A 19,369-nucleotide genomic window follows, 5' to 3' on the forward strand; every position below is an offset into this window, starting at 1 on the left:
GTCAGAAGTCCATCTGAGGCTGATAAAGGAATGTCTTCTGGTGGAATTTGACTGGCAAAGCTGCCTGCTGACCTTCCTCTGTCCTAGCCACCCTCTCAGCAAGCCTGTGCCATGGCCCCAGCACTCTTCCTCTCCATAGCACCTCCAGGAAATCCTACAGAATTATAATACCATGGCTTTCCTTTCGTTTTTTCCTAAGTACTCTCTGGGACTTGAGCAGAGAGATAATCCAGCAACTATTGCTGTGGGACCGTGCTGTCCCTGTGGACATTCCCAGGGACCCCACTTGGCAGCTGGGCAATAAGAAGGACTCAGAATTTCTCTCGAGTTTCCCCTCCCCACTCCCACTCCACATCTGAACGGGAAGAGCAGCAATGGACAACAAAGGGGCACAAAAACCCGGGGAGTAAGAGGGTTGGGGAAGGCAACTGGAGTGTGGGGGGACTTCTGTGATCCCTGCAAAGTGGACACCTCCTGTGAGCTCTTGGTTTGGTGGCTGGGAGGCAGGTGTTTTGTGACTCTGACAATGATCCTCCCATTCTGTGCACTTTGCTCTTGTGCGTGCTCAGGATCAGCCTGTGCGTCTGTTTGCATCTCCATAAAGCCGCCCGCGTGTCTTCCCTTTAAGAGATGGATCGCTCCATGGGTGGGTGCCCCAGGGTCACCTTGCCCATTCACCACCTTGTGTCCCGTGCTGTGTCCTGGGGTCAGGCTAGATTCTTAGGGCTCTTCAAGACAGCAAGGCCTCAATAATCTCCCCCAGCCCCATTTTACTCCAGCTTCATCCTCAGATAGGGAGTAGGGTGGTGCTAGCCTCACCACCCTGGGTGCCTGGTCCGGATTTGACTGTCCTCTGAAACCTCCCTCCTTGACAGGGTGCTCCCCATCTCTCTATTCCTGGGGCCAAAGTGGTCCTGACAGGGACTTCGTGAGTGTTCAGGCCCCAAGCGACCTGGGGTGGAAGTCTGAGGGCGCTGAGGCGGGAGTGGAGTCCTTTGGGAGGCTACAAGTAGGCTCTTAGGAGCTGATCTCCCACTAGGAAAGGTGAATGCGGAAAGGGGGAGAGGGAATTACGTCCCCCGAATCTGTAGTACTATAACTGTCCACCAGGTGGGGTTCCAGGGCAGAGAGTGAGAGCCGCGAGGACCCAGCGCTAGGAGCTAGAGACCAGCCTTTAGATCTCCTGCGGCCACATCAGCCTCGGAAGCGCTCGCGTACGGAGGGACACCACATATGCGCGCGCCTTAGAGGCTCACACACATTCTCTCCTAGTAAACTCTAAAGCTGAACTCGTACTGGGTGCAGGGGAGGTGTTAAAAGGGGAATCTCATTTCGTTTACGTACATACCGCCCTCAACTAAAGGAGGGATATCTTTCGCTCTGGGAGTGCGAGAGTGAACGGCAGAGCCAAGGCAGCCGGGGAAACAGGATGCACGCGAGGGGGATCCAGGCGTCAGCTAGACAGATGTCGGGCTGGTATGCATAGCTCCGTGTTAACAAGGGTTCGCAGGAGGAGAGGCCAGAGGACAGACATATGCCTGGATACACAGACACACAGCTCTAGAGAGAACACACAACCCCGCAGACACATCGCCTCACTCCCCAGACGTTGGGCCGACGCAAGGACACACACGCGCGCACACACAGATGCGGCCCCGGGCCACACGCACACCTCACACAGGCACGCGCGCTGGGCCTTCTGCGACCAGCGCTGAGAAGGTGGCCGTGCTCACTCGGCATGTTTATTTACTCGTTTGTATCAATGAACCTTTGTACACTTCTCTTCCCACCTCTGGGTACCGGAGCCGCCGCATTTGTCCTGGCGTGGGACACTCGCCGGTACCAGCATCGGGGTTCCTCAGTCGCTGCGGGTGGTGGACAGGGACTGCACAGGGGGGGAGATCTCGAGGTGTTGGAGAGGAGGGGCTGCACAGTTAGCAGCCGGGACGCGGACGGGGACCGGGCAACCTCAGGGTCCTGCAGGGATGAGACATATGTGGGGGGAGTACCTTGGCATCTGAGGTTTGGGGATGTAGGGCTCGGGGTGGGGGACCCAGGGTAGGAAGGGGTTGGGAACGGCAAATGAGGGGTCCCGGGAGATAAGAGCCAGCAGGTTGGGAGTTCTGGACCCTAGGCACAGGTTCAGGGGCTTTGGGCGTCCCCCCGTCAAGGGGGTAGTCCGGCCAGGACCTCTGCTGCCCGGGCTACGGCCCATGCGGGACTGCCCGGAGCGGGAGGAGGGGGCTGATGACCTGGGAGGGAGGGAAGTAGTCTAGCAGCCAAGCGGGCACTAGGCGAGTGCGCACTGTGCGTGTGTGTGTGTGTGTGTTCGCGCGCGCGCGTGTGTCTCATCTCGTCCGTCTGTAGGTGCTGGGCTCAGCGAGACGCCGGTGAGAAAGAAGAGGAGGCGAGAGGTGAACTGAGTTTGATCCTGCGGCGGCTACAAGTGGGTCCCGGGCGGCGGGCGGCGGGCGGCCGGGGCGGGGCGGGAGGCCGGCCTGCGCTCACACGCTCCGGCCGCGGGCCGGCCTCTCACCACGCCCCCAGCTTTTGTGAGCGCCGAGGGTGGGGGGATGCTGGCAGCCTCCCGCCTCTATATAAACACACGCATTGGCTCGCTTAGGTCGCAAATTCACATTGAGAGAAGCTTTTAAAACCACCAGCCCTGAAATCCTGCCTCCTGCCTTTCCCCTCTTTCATTCCTTTTGCCTTCCTTTCTTCTTCCCTCCTTTCTTCCCCCAGCAGCAACTCCAGAGCCGAGAGACCGCGTCCCGGGACGGACTGCTTTTTCTTAATTGATACAATAGCCCAGCTCGGGTTTTCCACCTCCTCCTCCAACCCCACCCCGCCTCACCCCTCCCGCCCGCCGCCGCCGCTGCCGCCGCCGCCCCATCGCCCGCCCGGGGCTCTGTCGCCGGCTGCGTCCCGTCCCGGCCGCGGCCCGCCGGCTCCGCACCCGCGCTCCGGCCGCCGCGCCCGCCTCGCCGCCTGGCCCGCCGCGCCCGCCTCGCCCGCCTCGGGGGTGCTGCGGCGGCTCTGAGGCTCGGGCGCGCCGCCTGGGGCTGCCCAGAACGCTGGGCTCGCGCCTCTCCACTCGCCTCGCCCCCAAAGTTTCTGGGTTCGTTGGAATTTTTGCATTCAGGATTTCTCCCCCCCGCCTTTTTTTTCACCTAGGAATTTTGGGAGAATACTTTTGACAAATCGCACTTTCTCTCCGCTAGCTCTCCGCGCCCCCTTCTTTTTTTTTTTTTTCCAAGCAGGGGAAGGGGCTTACGAGAAAGAGGCTCCTGCTGGACAAAGTTTTCCAAAGTTTTCCGAGTGTGATGGTTGCGGGGAGAGCAAATCCACCAGCTTGATTCACGGCTTCATCTCACCACCCCTTGAGCAGCCCTTAAGCCCGCTATAAAGGAACAAACAAACAAACAAACAAAGTTACATCCCAGTTGCCTCGTGTCTCCTTTCTCTCTTCTTTTAGGCATTTTTTTCTACCTCTCTCCGCTCCCCTTGCAGCCTCCACTCCCCTTCCCTCGGCCCCTTCCTTTCGGCTGGAGGTGCCAGGACCCCCGGCCGAAGCCTCCCTTCCCCCGCCGCTCCGGTCCCCTCCCGTGCAGCCCTCCCCTCCCCCGCTGGGACCAGCACAGCCAATCCCCCGAGCGGCCGCCAACATGCTCTTTGAGGGCTTGGAGCTGGTGTCGGCGCTGGCCACCCTCGCCGCGTGCCTGGTGTCCGTGACGCTGCTACTAGCCGTGTCGCAGCAGCTGTGGCAGCTGCGCTGGGCTGCCACCCGCGACAAGAGCTGCAAGCTGCCCATCCCCAAGGGTTCCATGGGCTTCCCGCTCATCGGAGAGACCGGCCACTGGCTGCTACAGGTAAGGGCGCGCTCTCTCCGCTGCTCTCTGGGGTCCGCTAGCTGCTTGCTCCGGGCCGACGGAGCCGCGGGCCGGCCAGGGGGCGCCGGGAGCGTGAAGACACTGGTCCCCGCCCCGCCCCTTCCCTCCTCCCAGACTCAACCGCCCGGGCTTCCTCTGCCCGCCCGCAGCGTGGTTCGGAGACCACTGGCGCCCGGTGAGCAGGTTCAGGGGGCTGGTGAGAGGGGTTCCCGGACCAGAGGGAGCTCCCAAGAATGACTTGCCCCGGTCGCGGGCGGCCTAGCAGGGGTGCGTGGAGCGCCCTGGGGGCTCCTGGCGCGCGAGTCCGAAGGGACGTCGGGTCCTGAGCTGCTTTTGCCTCCCCTTCGCGCTCCACGCCCCCGTCGCCGTCGGCTTCCTGGGCTTTGGCTTTGTCGCTGGGAGCCGAAAACTGACTCGGGAGAGTAGGAGGGGGTGGGTGGCAGCTTGAATTGCCCCTTTAAAACTACTCCTGCTGCGTAGTCTGCTGCTCCAGGTACTACTGCCCTGGTCCGCGGTCCGCTCCAGTGTGTGTGTTTTGTGGTGGAAGAGGAAGAAGGTAACCCGAGGAAAATGAAAAGCCAGAGACCTGTGAGCTCCCGGCTTTCGGGGAAAAGGGTCTGTTTACTTATTGGGTGGGGACAGTTTAGCAGGAGAGAAACTTGGGAGAGGTGTGTGTTTGTTAGACGCTGCACAACCTCACTCTGCTGGTGAAAATGGGGGTGGGGCGCGTTAGGGACCAGACCCAGGTAGGTAATGGGGAGGTTAACCTGGAGTTAACCTCATCAAGTGCTAGACAATGGCTTTTGCAATTTGATACACACCAGGTTTTTTCTTGGGGGTGGGGGCGTCTCTGAGGTTACCGCGTTCGTGTGTACGTGTGTACGCGTGTTTGTCCGATGGGTGCTGATGAGGGTGAGGGAGAGCATGGATGTCCAGAAACAGACAATTCCGGCACTGGAGAGGTGAAGCGAAAGGTGAGCGCCGGGGCCTGCGGGTTTAGAGGTGCGAAAGCTTGGCTTGAAATTAACAGACGCGTGCAATCCGCGCGCGCGCGCACACACACACACACACCCCGCCCCGCCCCCGGCTTAATGACAGCGAAGCGGGGGCGGGGAGGGGGACGCGAGGTTCCTCTGCCCTGTGGTCTTTCCCTGTCCCTGAGTCGGCCCATATCTTTTTGGGGTTGTTCGTGCAATGGGTGGGGTTCGCTTCAACCAATCCGACTACCCCTCCCCGCAAAGAAATCCCCAGAGCCTCTCCCTTGCCACCACACTTAAAGGGTTAACTGTGGCGGTGGTTTAGGCTTTTGGCCGCCAATTTAGGAAATAAAATAACTCTTGGGCAACGGCTCCCGCCTTGTTACAGCCAGTCTGCGGAATCCACGGTCTGTCACCGCCCCCCCACCCCGTTTCCTGACCTTTCTCTGCTCCCCTTAATGTCCCCCTGACCTTTTCTTCCAATCTCACAAAGGCCCCTGGGGGTCCGCGTCCAACCAACACAGAAGTTAGGGAGGGGGAAACTTGCTTCTCTCATCTATATAACCCGGGGCCCTAGGTCCCGTAGGTGGAGGAAAATAGGGGGATGCGTGCAGGGGAGCGCCGAAGGGGTTAATGAGAGCCCTCTGAATCCTAGCGTTATTTCTTCGGAGTCATTTATCAGATTTTACGGGGGGACCTCCAAGGGATCTCCGTTTCCACCGAGCGCCATCTAAACAGAGCCCAGGGCTAAAAATACAACATTTTTGTATAAATTGGACTCGCGGCCCGACCGGCCGCCCCTATGAAAGTCCTCTTTGTGAAGACCATGGAAACAGCGGACAAATAACTCTTTATTAATGCCACAAAAAACGCACTTTAATTACAGTTAGGCAGATCAGAGGCAGGGGGTGGGGGCGAGGCGGCGGCGACCTCGAAAAATTCACAGCCCAACTTTTGTGTTGAAAGAAAAGAATAACAGAGGAAAAGAAGGAGAGGAGAGACGGAGGGTCAGACGGAGCGCGGGAGACGGGTATAGCAGACGAAGGGAGGGAACCCCGCTCCTCACCCCCTCCCCGTCGCACCCCACCTCCGCCTTGATTTTTCTTAAAGGGGTAGATGCCGTCTCGAACGGCTGCACAGTGGGGGGAGGTCTCCCCGACCCTCCAGCCTGGGAGCGGGGCAGCGTCCCCCGCGGCTCGGCCCCCCTCCTGACGGCGCGGTCGTTCCCGGCTCGTTCCCTGTCGCGCGCCGGGGCCTGAGGCGCATGTGGAAAAGTGATTAGGGAATCCGGGTTCTGCAGAGTCACTTTTCGGCTGTGCTGGGGTGTGTACACATCTAGCTGGAGAATAGTTTTCCGTGAAAGAAAGGAAAGTGAGGAGGGAGACCAATCCAGGAGAGGGGGAACCGAGCTGTCCCCTCGGGGGTGCGTGACTGGATAGGTCTGGAGCCGGAGTCCGTACTTCTGTTGGCGGGCAGGCGGGGCGACTGGACAGGTGGCAGTCCTCCCCTTCTCACTCAGTGCCGCCCCGGCAGAAGAAGGGTTAACACGGGGTGGGGTAGCGAGCGCAACGTCAAAGGTGAGCGGGGCGCCCCTGCCCCCGCCCCTCTGAGGTCCCCTCGGCTTCCGGTACTCGCGCCGGGCGGGCTGCGCCTGCTGTTTGGAGCGTTAGAGCCGGCCAGGGCCCCGCCATTCTCGACTTGCGCCGCCGCCTCCGCCGCCGGGATCCGGTTACCTGCGCGGGTCGCCTCGCCGGGTCCTGCCCCGCCCCGCGGGAAGCGCCGTCCGCCGCGCTCCCATCCCAAACTCCCGGGAGGCCACGAAAGCCGCCTCAGTTATTTCCAGGGCAAAATGCATTAGGGAAACCGCGGCTTTGGGTCCGTGACCCCACCTCGCAGAGCTCTCGGAGAGCTGCCGGGTCCCTGCGCAGGCCACACCGGAGAACGGAGGAAACTCCAACCCGCCCCCCCCCAGTCTGTAGTGACTGCCTCTGGGCACCGACCGCTCACCGCTATAAATAATCTTTGGCCTGCGGCCACCCCGCGGGGTCTCGCCAGCCCGTGGCCCGGAGCCTGGAAATATTTATTCCGAGAGGCTCCAAGCGCTGGGTGGGGGTGGGAGGGTGGGGGTTGGAGACTTTAGCTTTAGGTCCAGCTGTCCGGGGATACCTTTTCCCTCTCGAAAGTCATTACTGAAAAACAGCCTCCTGGGGGTGCCCCTGGGCCTCCCGCCTCCTTGCGTTATTTATTATCCTCTCTAGGCCCTACTTCCCAGTTCTTGTGCACGCCGTGAAAAATAAAACCTGCGTGCGTGCGTGTCTGTGTGTATTTGGTGGGGGAGGGGCAGGTGGCTGGTGCCCCGAGTTGGAGGCTGCCACTCCTCCCCGCGGGTCTTCTAGAGACGTGCACCCTGAGAGAGGTCCCTTGTGTGGCTTCCGCAGGGTTCTGGCTTCCAGTCGTCGCGGAGGGAGAAGTACGGCAACGTGTTCAAGACGCATTTACTGGGGCGGCCGCTGATACGCGTGACGGGCGCGGAAAATGTGCGCAAGATCCTCATGGGCGAGCACCACCTCGTGAGCACCGAGTGGCCTCGAAGCACGCGAATGCTTCTGGGGCCCAACACGGTGGCCAATTCTATCGGCGACATCCACCGCAACAAGCGCAAGGTAAGAACTCTACACTCCTCCCTCGGTGTAAGGAGTTCATGGACAACCACAGAATGTCCCCACCCGAATCAACGCCCCCCTTTGCGCACCATGCTTGAGGACCCCGCAGTTCCCCGTCTAGACGACTTTGAGCCTGGATCCAGGGCCTGCATAGGCCTCCTCCTGGTCCAACCTCCTGCTGGCCTACTGCGCTGTGGACACCGCCAGCCGGGTTGCTTTGGACAGAGCTTGAAAGTGCGGGATCTGGGGTGTCCAACGCCTGTCCTTGCTGTGCTCCACAGAACTGGAAAAAGAAGGGGGCGGGACAGCTGGTCGGCGCGCTTTCCTTTTCACCACTTTCCCCCAGGAATTCAATCTAAAATCAAACTTGGCCCTCCCGCCACAGGTTGCTGAAAGAGAGACGCGGACAGGGGCAGGGGTGAGGGGTGAGGGCACCTCGTGGGCAGTGTTTTCGGGGCCTCCTCAGGGAGAGATGCGGGGAGCTTTGGACCGCCGTGCGCACCGGCCTGGACAATGGGGGAAGGCGAGGGGTGGGGCAGCAGCCGAGGCGCGGGCGGGAATCAAAGCGCACCCCCCCACACAAAGAGGAAGAGAAAGTGGGTGTTTATCCTGTGGATTTCCCGAACGACTGGAAGAGGCGCGGAGGCGGCGAGCCAGCGCGCACGGAGCAAGCGCCCCGCCCCCTCTGGGCTGCGCCGCCGCCGCCGCGGCTCGGAGCGCGGCCGGCACGTGCTGTTTGAACTGCAGTAACCCGAAAGCTGAGCCGGCGGGCGGGCGGGGCGCCGGCCTGCGGGCTTGAAGCCGCCAGGAGGGAGGCTGCACGACCTCCTCCACTCCATTTTTTTCCATTGGGTCAGAGGACTCACCCCGGGTTGAAACCTAAAGGAAGGGGAGAGGCAGCCTCTCATCTCCCAGAACAGTGGATGGGCTCGAGTCCGGGAGAGGCAGGAGGAGGGGGCAACTCCCTGGGCCAGAAGTCCGCGTGTGAGGTGGCCGTGGGGGATTGTGCTGCTCGCTGACGCATCCTGTAGTATTTGATAGTCTCTGAACAGCCTGCGAAGGGTAATTCTCCATGGCAGACAAAAGAAGGAAAATCAAACAGGAGACTAGTCTTCATGCCTCCCCCACCCGCCCCAGTTCCCTAATAAAGCACGTATTTCAGGAACTGGAAAAGGGCTCCCAAAGTCATCTCTTCCATCTGCCTCACTCAGAGCTGGAAGCAGTTAACACAGCCTGGGGACCGACGGGGTTTGGGGGGCAGGTGTTCTGGGGAGTGGCTGGGAGGGGGCTGTGGGCTTAGGAATGAGGCTTTTCAACTGTGTTGGATAGTTATTTCTCCCTTAGTCTTGGGGGCGCCACCAAAGGCCCATTCCAGAGCATGGGGAGAGAGCTGAGACTCAGGGACCCAGCTCCAGAGCAGATGGCTGCTTGCTTCCTCATTTCATCTTTGTAGAGCCTTTGACAAGAAAGGAATTATTGTCCCCTTTCACAGAAGCCTGGGAGACGTTGATTGAGACTTGAATCCAGTCAGGACGCAAAGAAAAGGCAGGGCAGAACCAGCAACAGAGGCCCTCCGCTTCCGCTTCCATGGGAATAGTTGTTTCTGGGCCACCACGCACTGAGAGTCGAGTCCTACTCAGTCCTGCTGGCTCCGGGGTGCCAGCAGCTGGGATGGGTAGGGAGTGCTAGGAGGAAGGAGGCTTGGCCAGCACCAGACTGAGAGACCCTGGGGCCTTGGGGTTCCACCCACCCTCTGCCTGACTTAGCTTTAGGCTTCCAGGTGCCCGTTGGGGAGGGCCTGTCTGGAAAGCCCCAAGGTTTTGGCCTAAAATGTCCATTTGCAGGGGAGGGAAGGAGGAAAGGGAGAGCACAGACGTCCCAGAGGACTAGATCCTTGGGGATAGGGAGTCGACAGAAGCCAGTTCAACCTGGCAGAGGGGCTTGAGGACCAAATCCAGAGGCCCTCTGTGCATAGTAGTTGTGTGCTTGCTATGTGGGGTGCGTGTGTGTGTCGTGTGGTAAATGGGTAGTCAGGTAGACAAAAGGATCCTTCCCCCCATTCTTTCTACTGGATGACCTATAAACCTAAGTTTACTGGACTACATGGAAGGCGTGGGGTTAGGTACAAAGGAGCGGGAAACTTGATCCTTGCTCTCAAGAAGTAGCATAGCTGGAGGGATGAGACTACTCGGGCACCGTTTCCAAGTATGTCTATGTGGGTCCTGGAGAGAATGGCCAGCCTGCTGGATCCAGTGCCTGTTGGACTCTGTGGCCAAGGTGGGGGCTGCTGTGTGCCACTCCCACTGCCCCATCCAGCGCATGCTGCAGTCGGGGACCTGGCTGGAGCGTGGGCTGCTGGGCCAGGCCCAGCCTGGTTAGGAGGTACGTGCAGGAAGTGGGGCCCAGGTGTGCTGGGGCCCGGCTGGTGGGGAACTAGAAGCGTCACTGTTTCCATTGGGGCTGGTGGCCCACCCCTTCTCCGGGAGGTCTGGCCAGATGTGCTGGGAAGGGGCTCCTCACTGCCATCACTGCACGCCAGGTGTTTTGCCCTGGCTGCCCTGGTGGTCTAGGGCCAGCAGGGTGGGGTTGCCAGGGAAAAAGTCCAGAAAGTCTTTCCCAGTCTAACAGAATCATCTCTGGAAGCCAGGCCAGTGTCCCTACAGCCAGGGACTCAGACTCCCTCCTCCTTGGTTACTCCTCCCCCATCCAGGGCCTGGGGTGTCTCTGGTGGATGGGGGAGGGACCCCATCTCTCTTTGTCTATAGAGAGGCTGGTATTGCCCTTGAAGGGTGGATGGGATCCAGTTAGGAATGTGGGGGCGAAAGGGTTGTCAGAGACATGGAGGAGTTGGGGGATAGTTCTAGAAGCTTCCAACACCCAGCCCCACACACCAGGATTAGCCATTTCCTCTTTCCCTTTAGAGATAGGGCCAGGACTCTTTGTGCCAAGAGGCCGTCTCCTTCAGGGCATCCTGGACAGTGCCTCTGAGACACCCTCCGGGAACTTGGAGAGTACCTCAGGGGCAGCACTTAGTCTTGGAGCCCCTGGACTGGGGAGACCCCAGGAGTGGTCATCTCGCCCTTTCTACCCAGACCCCTGCCTGCAGGGCCTGTGTGCCTGAGGCGGAGGTGGGGGAATAGGCTTTGGAGGTGGGGATCAGAAGCTCTGCCTGCCCACCCACCGTCCCTCACTGACCTGGCCTTTGGGCCCCATCCTGGAGTGAGGGTGGAGGTCAGGCTCAGGGTCATCACACTCCTCTCAGAAACTCTGTGCGTCCTGGGATGGAGAGGACAGGAGGCGCCTCAGCAGGAGGGCAGGGCCAGGCGCCCATGGTTGTGGGGTCCTGGGAGTAGCCTAGCCCGTGCCTGGCTCTAGGAGTTCTCTGAAGCTCCATCCTGCACTGGATGGGAAGGCTGGTGGCATGGCCGGGCAGCCCTGCTGCCGGGAGCTCTGCCCTGGCCCCTGGCATAGGCACAGGGCCTTTGTTCTGCCAACCCAAGTCCTTCACACAAAAGTTACTGTAGCACCAGTAGTGGACGCAGGGGCTGCTGAGGAGGTGGTGGCAGGAGCGGATCTCTCTGAAGGTCAGCGGGGGAGGGAGCCCACAGTCAGCTGCCAGGGCGTCTGGGAGTGGGTGCCTCCCTCTGCTCTCCCTTGTGCCAGGCAGCAAGCTGGTGGGCGGGCTGGGTGTGGGGGCTACCCCCTCTCTTTGTCCCTCTTTTCTGTGTCCTTCTCCCAGGCCAGAGAGGGGTCCAAGGCTGTGATGCTGATGTGTCTGTTTACTCTCCCACCTTTGCAGACAAATGTGGCCTTGGTGGGGAGTGGGGAGGCTTGGCTGGGGTCTGCTCTGGCCCTAACCTCTGTGCTAGCCGCTGTGTCCATCCTGGGTTCCCCAGACCTAAAGGGAAGGGACTCCAGGGACCTGGGAAATGCTGAGAACAAACCAGAGTAGCCAGAACAGCCAGCCTCATCCTTAGAATAAACTTAGGCCATAGAGGAGGATCCTTTCAGGACGTTTAGATAAATTTAGAGCTCACCAGGGCTGGCAGAGGGTAGCTCGATGGGGTCTGCAGTGGTGGGAGGCAGGGGCTTTAGGGACTCTGCTGGGTATGGCCAGTCATGCCCTGCACTGTGACCTTGAGGGCCCTTCCCCCTCTGGGCCTCAGCTTTCCAAGGAAGAGGGAGGGATGAGAGCGTCTGGGAAACCCTTCCAGATTCCGCCAGTGCTGCCTCCCTGCCCCGCCTGGTGTTTGCTGTGTGTGTGGAGGAGCTAGGGCGGTGTAGGGCAGTGGGAAGCAGGTCTTGAGGTGAGATGATTATAGCTAGAGCCAGATGGGGGACAGGACACCAGGCTTGGGCATTTCCAACTCTGGGTGAAACTACCTGGCATTTCCACTGGGCCAGGGTGAAGCTGAGGCCCAGTGGAAATGCCAGGCAGCTGGGACGATGACGTCCTCTCTTGTTCCCCCCTTGCTTGGGTGTAAAGTACACACCTTGGCGTCACCCCTGTGCGGATGGCTGCCGCGGCGGCTGCCCGCCCTCTGTTATTCTTTCCACTCTGCAGGCCGCGGCTCCGGTGGCTTGGCCGGGTGGCCTGCCCGGGCCCCCACCCCTCTTGGGCAGCTGCTTCCATTCCTCCCAGTCTGAGTCACTGGCCCAGGCAGTGGGTTCCCTCTCTGGCTCTTCCTGCTCCCGTGGCTGCCCATCCATTTGTCCATCCATCCATGGCCACCAGCAGAGAAGGGGGAGGTTACCTGGCCAAGCAGGCACAGCACGCAGGGCCATGGGGGTTCAGAGTTACCCTCCTCCCAGAGGCACTGGATGAGAGGCGGGAGGGATAAGGGGGGCCTAGCTGGGAGAGAGAAAGCATTTGTAGAACAATTATAGGGAATTTGAGCCTTGACAAGCCCGGGTGGTGTCCCCAGACCCTAGTATGGAGATTGGCCCACATTCTGGAGGGAGGAAGAGAACCAGGGATGGAGCCCTTGAGCTTATTGTGTTGAGGGGAAACTGGTGACATCCCTCAAGGTGGGAGCCACCCTCCCTCCTGCCCTTGCCCTGAGGCTCCCTCTGCAGGGAGTGGCCTGGGCCTGGGCTGGTTCCCAGTGACCTTTGTCCGGCATTCTTGGCTCACTTTTGGGAATTCCCAGGGAAGCCCCGGAGGGAAACAAAGCAGCTCTGGCTTCTGTGATGACTGTGGTCAGGGAAGTTGGCTCTGGGGGCCGGGAACCCTTCCTCTCTTCACACTGAGCCGCTCCCTGGGCACCTTCCCAGTGTGCCCAAGTCCCGACCCCAGCAGGCAGCTCCTCAGACCCAGCCCGCCCAGACACAGCCCAGGCTCCCTGTGCCCTAGCCGGAACCTCCGCCTCTGCCTCCGCCTGTCCTTTTTGGCGGGTGGTGGTTTCTGAACCTCCTGGGCTTTGGGAAGTGCCTGGGCTGTTAACCCTGGGCATAACCCGAGGGACGAGGCCCCGCAGTCTTCCCAGCACCTGGGAGGCCCCAATGTCTGTGGAACAACTGGGCCAGAGGCAGGGGCCTGGACTCAGTGACCTCTGAGCAAAGCCCCTGGGGCCGGAGTGCCCAGCACCTGCCTTTGCTTGGCTTCTCATTTGGGCAGTTTCTCCTCCTGGGGTTGGGGGGTGCTCTGAGGAGAATCATGGGACAGCCAGGTGGAAAGGGACCTCAGAACGTCCAGTTGGACTCCTCATGAACCCATAGGGAAACTAAGCTCCAGACGGGGCAGCGACCTGCTGGCCATCACTGGGCAAATCAGAGGCTGGTCAAGACAAGAGCCCTGGTCCGGCTTCAGTTCTCTTTCCAGAGGCCCCAGCCCCCGGCGCCTGCAGGGTGCAGGGTGGCAGTGGGTTTCTTGGGACATTCCAGCTCCTGGCCTTGCTCAGCACCTCTTCCCACCCCGGTGCCCGGTGTGGGCCCCCTGCCCTTGGAGTCCTTCCTCTCATTCCCAGGTTCCACGTCCTTGTCCTGTATTTCCCGGTTGTCCCTGCCTTGCTTGGCCCCCAAGGCCTGAATAGGAACGATTCAGCCTGCCGTCGCTAGAGGGCGCAGGGAATGCAACCTACGGGCAGGGCAGAGCTCGTTAGCGGCCGGCGGGCGCCTTCCGCGCTCCCGGTGGGAAACCCTGGGATGGCCCCTCTGGGGCCGCCGCGCCCGTGTGGGCTTGTGGTGGGGCCTGGTAGGCCCTCGCTAGGTGACTGGAGCATTGCCAGATTCTGGGCTACCTCGAGGGGTAGCGTCTACTTAGGGGCAAGTGGACAGTGGTGCTCATGTGCTTGGTGGAATGAAAGCAACCCCGGCGATAACCTGGTTCAACGTCAGCATTTTACAGATGAGAAAACTGAGGCTTAGGGGAGGGGATCACTTGGTTGTGATCACACAAGATGTTGGTGGATGATTCGGGGCTAAAACTCAGGTCTCTAGGCGCCCAGCGTCTATTCCCATCCCCCCACTGCATCTCAGAGCCCAGCTGGCTTTGACTGGCTGGGCCTGGTGGGCGTGGCCTCTGCCCCCCTGTCCCCCTCCACAGACCCATCTTTGGGACCAGGTCTCCCATGTGCTGGGGGCCCTGGCCAGTCCCTATCCTGGCCCCTCCTTGACAGAACCTCTACTCTGTCCTGGGCTGGCCAGCTCAGGGCCAGGCGTGGCCTTCCTGGCTCCTCCTGCCACACCTCCAGCTCCCCACAGAGACCTGGTAGCTGCAGAGTAATTTTTCTGCCTCCTGTGTTTCCTGATGAGCCTGCTCAGCTCCCGGGTACCACTTTCTGCTCACCCCGTGTGTGGCCTCTTCACTGTTTTGTAAGGGCCCTTAGTTGGCCAATGCTGGGCTCTGGGGGCCCACTCCCATCCCGAAGACCCTTTGCCCAAGGGCCAAACCTAGAATCCTAAGGACACCAGGGTTGGGGGCTGAGATAGACAAGCTTTGCTTTTATCCATAACCCTCTGAAGGGAAGGGGCCACTGGAGTCCCCCCTGGAAGTTCCCTGGGACCCCCAAAACTAGGCAAGGTGTGAGTGACCCGTCCAGGCCTGTGTTGACCTAGGTGACCTCCTATCGTCCCCTACCTTTTGGCTGTCCCTTTGTAGCAGGAGCAGCCCCAAACAGTGCGGGCTTCTCTGCCCCTCACCGGCCTCCTGCCCTCCCTCCTTCTCTCCGCCGGGAATTTCGGAATGAAAGTGCTATTGTGAATGCCTGGCTGGGCCACTGAAGGGCCAGCACTGTTATTTCTGCAAACCAGCCCTCCCATTAGCCATGCAGGGCCCAGGCCAGGAAAATGTTACCTTTCCTCCTTGAGCTGACTGCAGGGGAAATTCTCACATTTACAGTTTGTGCGGTGGTTGTGTTTGGGGGGCAGAGGGGAGGGCGGGCGCGTGTGTGTGGTTTGCACGGGGCAGGGTGGGGGGCTCCTTCTGCACTGCCCCTCCCCTCTCGGCCTTCCCAGTGACCTTTCCCCTGGTGCTGCTGGGGGGCACCACCTTCTGCTCCATACTCTTGGGGAGATGGAAGTGTTGGTTATGAATGGGACCCACAGGCTGTCAGTAAATAAACTAACATCCTCCCCCCTCCTGCAGATGAAAACCAGGTGCTGGGGCATCTCAGTGAGGAGGGGCCGCAAGGGGGGTTGCTGAGCCAGTCAGGAGGACAGGGAAGCAGGGATTCACTGGCCACTTAAAATGGTCCTGGCAGATGCAGGGAATTAAAAGGGCTTCTGTTTGTCTTTATGATCTTGTGGGGTGGAAAGCCATTGCCCCCATCCCCCTACCTCTAGACCTGGCCACACCGAAGACATCTTAATGGCATTACTGTTAATAAACTCCCAGTAGGTGTTTCTCAGGGCATGAGAATAATTTTGGTTCCCAGGAAGTCCTGCTTGTGGTATAGCCTCAGATGCTCTTGCTCGCCCATCGGTAGAGTAGAAGAGCCACCTACTGCTTTCCCACCTCTTTCTGGTCCATTCCACTCACCTGTTTTCCACTTCTTCTGGGCACTTCGCTCCTTGTCCTGAGATTCGGGAATGGCCCTTGCGTGGAAGGGCAGCCTCCCTGCTCCAGCCCTCCTCAACCCCCTCTGTGCCCCTCACAGCCACATCCCCCACAGACTAGTTGGCAGCTGGACTGACCAGTCCCCAAGGCTTTGCCATTGTGTGGGACCTGGAATTTTCCCTAGTTGCAGTCATGGGACAGGTGCCTCAGCCAGGCCAGCTTCAGGGGGCCAGGCCAGGGTACGCCATGCTGGCCAGCTCACCCACCTGCCTCTCTGCCCTCCAGGTCTTCTCCAAGATCTTCAGCCATGAGGCCCTGGAAAGCTACCTGCCCAAGATCCAGCTGGTGATCCAGGACACGCTGCGTGCCTGGAGCAGCCACCCCGAGGCCATCAATGTGTACCAGGAGGCACAGAAGCTCACCTTCCGCATGGCCATCCGGGTGCTGCTGGGCTTCAGCATTCCTGAGGAGGACCTTGGGCACCTCTTCGACGTCTACCAGCAATTTGTGGAGAACGTCTTCTCCCTGCCTGTCGACTTGCCCTTCAGTGGCTACCGGCGGGTGAGGACCCCGGCCTGGGAGGAGGGGAGGCCGGGCATCCAGGCTAAGACAGGCAGGGGGCCCACGGACAGAGGGGAGAGGTGTCAGTGGGAGGGTGGGCTGTGTGGGTGACAGCTTCTTCTCCCCTCAGGGCATTCAGGCTCGGCAGACCCTGCAGAAGGGGCTGGAGAAGGCCATCCGGGAGAAGCTGCAGTGCACCCAGGGCAAGGACTACTCGGACGCGCTGGACATCCTCATTGAGAGCAGCAAGGAGCACGGGAAGGAGATGACCATGCAGGAGCTGAAGGTGGGGGCTGCGGCTCCCCCAGCGGGCAGCAGGCGCCCGTGCTCCATGGTGGGGCTTCCTTCATGGGAAAGGCTCTTGCCCTTTCTGCCTGCTCTGCTCCCACTTTGCACTGCTTTCTGAGTGGCAGCTGGAGGGGGCAAAACTGGAAGCAGAGACCGTGTCCCTGCCCCTGTGCAGGACGCCACAGGCTGCCCTCCTCTCTCCACAGCAGCCAGCAGCAGGCACAAAAGGCAGCTTAGAGCTGGGAAGGCTCTCAGTTCGTTTCATGGTCCCAAAACCTCTGGGCTACCTAAGGACGCGGAGGCCCAGAAGGGGAGGCCACTTGCTTAAGGCCAGCCTAGACCCTTGGGGAATAGCAGGGGAGATTTGGGTGCACCTCCTCCACTCCCAGCCTTTCCGAGTTGGCGGCACTTTTCAGGCTGTCCCATCCTGCCTGGCACGAGCTAGCTGCGCTCTGTAATGGGCTTCCCGCCCACCTTGGTGTGGGTGAATGTTCCACCTGAGGGGGCTCCGTTAGCCCCTCCCCCAACCAGCTACCGACCAGCTTCCCACAGACACTCACTGCAGACTCCCCATCCCCCCACTGTCTTTGCCTCCCCGTAATCTAGCTCTAATTTTTTTCCTGGGGAGCCAGGAAGAGGCTGGAATGACTCCCATTTTACGAGTTTTGTGACTGGTGGTGCCATGGCAAGTAAGGGACCTAGGTCCCTTCACTCCACTCTCTGGGCCCACAGATGTGGGGCTTGGAATGAAATGACCTGCTGGGGCCTTGCCCTGGGGTACCCACACCCAGTGTCCGCTCCCCAGAGAGGGTCTTTAAGTTCTCTGGGGAGGGTCACCTTCCCTTAGCCTCCTCACTGCTGCCTCATCTCAGGTCCTCAGGGCTGTGGCCCCAGGCTGCCTGCCAGACTCCATCAGCTCCCCTGATGCCTGCTAGATGTCCTCCTCCTGGGGACGGAGGAGGAGCTGGGGCTGGGAGTGGGAAGGCTGGGTTTAAACCCCATGTCCCCTGCACACACACATGCACACATACACTCATGCCCAGTGTCTGAGATTTGTTCCTTTTCTTCTGTGAGCTCGCTGCATTGATCAGGCCTCTAGGGCTGGCAGAATTCTAGCAGGCAGTGAGGAGTAGCCCTGCCCCCAAAGGACTAACAGGCTAGTGCCTCTGCCTGGCCACAGCAGTTGTCTCCTGCCTAGCCAGGGGCTGGCTGTGACTCCCGTGCCATTGTGGCCCCAATGCCCAGACACGTGAGGCTGAGAGGAAGCAGAAATCACAGCAGGAAGTGAGCAGGGCCCAGCACAGATGACTCTGGGCACAGGAGACGCTAGCAGAATGGGCCTGTCCCCAGGCTGGGTCCGCCTGGCTGAACTCGGTTGGTCAATGGTGCCTCTCCTCTCTGCGGCTGCAGGACGGGACACTGGAGCTGATCTTCGCGGCCTATGCCACCACAGCCAGCGCCAGCACCTCTCTGATCATGCAGCTGCTGAAGCACCCTGCTGTGCTGGAGAAGCTGCGGGAGGAGCTGCGGGCCCAGGGCATCCTGCACAGTGGCGGCTGCCCCTGCGAGGGCACCCTGCGCCTCGACACGCTCAGCGGGCTGCGCTACCTGGACTGCGTCATCAAGGAGGTCATGCGCCTCTTCACACCCATCTCCGGTGGCTACCGCACCGTGCTGCAGACCTTTGAGCTCGACGTGAGGCTGGGCCCCGTGGGGCTGGGGGCTGGGGGGGCTGGGGGGGACCACTTTGGGGGCTGGGGCTGACCAGCCTCCCGCTTGGGTACCTCAGTCTGATGGGGGCACAGTGCTTGCTTTCAGGGAGCTTGCAGTCTGACGGGAGCCATGTGGCCTCAAATGCAGAGTCAGAGGAAGCCAACCCGGGTGTCACGTGTGAAGGTGCATGTGGACAGCTATAAATAAGCCTGGCCTAACATGCTGAGCAGGGAGGCTGGCTGGGCCTGGGGGGCTACAGTGGGGTGTCTCTAGGAAGAGGCAGGTCTTGAACATCTGGGGCTGGGGATGGGCAGGCAGGCAGTCCTGGGCCCTCCCCTGGCCGCCCCTGGCTCTCACCACCTGCCCCCCGGCCCCCATCTCACCTCCAGGGTTTCCAGATCCCCAAAGGCTGGAGCGTCATGTACAGCATCCGGGATACCCACGACACAGCACCTGTGTTCAAAGACGTGAACGTGTTCGACCCCGACCGCTTCAGTCAGGCACGGAGTGAGGACAAGGATGGCCGCTTCCATTACCTCCCGTTCGGTGGCGGTGTCCGGACCTGCCTGGGCAAGCACCTGGCCAAGCTCTTCCTGAAGGTGCTGGCGGTGGAGCTGGCCAGCACGAGCCGCTTTGAGCTGGCCACCCGGACCTTCCCCCGCATCACCCTGGTTCCCGTCCTGCACCCCGTGGACGGCCTCAGCGTCAAGTTCTTTGGCCTGGACTCCAATCAGAACAAGATCCTGCCAGAGACGGAGGCCATGCTGAGCGCCACCGTCTAACATGCTCCGGCCACACTCGCCTCAGCCCAGCCCAGGCGTGGGGTGGGGGTGAGGGGAGGTAGAAACCTGTGTGTGGGAGGGGCTGAACCCCGGGGAGGGCGAGCACCCCCGTACTTGCCCAGCCCGGCCCCCCTCCCTGGCAAACCCTGCCCAAAGCCAGAAGGGCCCCATCCTTCCTGGGGACGGGCTCCCCTCCTGGCTCCTGCTTCCCCCAGGCGCTGCCCAGTTCCCACCAGCTCAGCTCCTGGGACAGGGCGAGGCCGGGCTCTGCATGCCCGTTACAGTGTTAGGTGTTGCTCGTGCTGCAGTGTTCGCTTGTGATGTTCTGAATCGCCCCCTTCCCTTGTTCCTTCCGGACCCTTTCAGTTGGAGGTCAGGCCATTGAGCTGGGGAGGCAGGACAGAGGTGCCCCCTTTGGCGCACTCATCAGCGCCCTCCCCCGGCTCCTCCCACTGCGGCTGCCAGAAGAACAGCATCCTGGGTAATAAATAGAACAGGA

At 60.7% G+C, this 19,369-nt stretch overlaps 1 protein-coding gene across 2 annotated transcripts; it reads left to right on the forward strand.

Moving 5' to 3' along the window:
* Positions 1-3,665: 3,665 nt before the first annotated feature.
* Positions 3,666-18,870, forward strand: CYP26B1 (cytochrome P450 family 26 subfamily B member 1). 2 transcript variants are annotated; one of them, XM_069494761.1, is made up of 6 exons: positions 3,666-3,869; positions 7,306-7,530; positions 15,812-16,087; positions 16,218-16,373; positions 17,786-18,070; positions 18,478-18,870. In XM_069494761.1, the coding sequence occupies exons 1-6, from the start codon at positions 3,666-3,668 to the stop codon at positions 18,868-18,870; spliced, it is 1,539 nt and encodes a 512-aa protein (XP_069350862.1). The 2 variants fall into 2 exon arrangements, with proteins under 2 accessions (XP_069350862.1, XP_069350863.1); XM_069494762.1 differs by lacking the exon at positions 7,306-7,530.
* Positions 18,871-19,369: the final 499 nt, after the last annotated feature.

The sequence above is a fragment of the Eulemur rufifrons genome, chromosome 19 (assembly GCF_041146395.1).
Source record: "Eulemur rufifrons isolate Redbay chromosome 19, OSU_ERuf_1, whole genome shotgun sequence".
In the NCBI taxonomy this organism is placed as follows: Eukaryota; Metazoa; Chordata; class Mammalia; order Primates; family Lemuridae; genus Eulemur; species Eulemur rufifrons.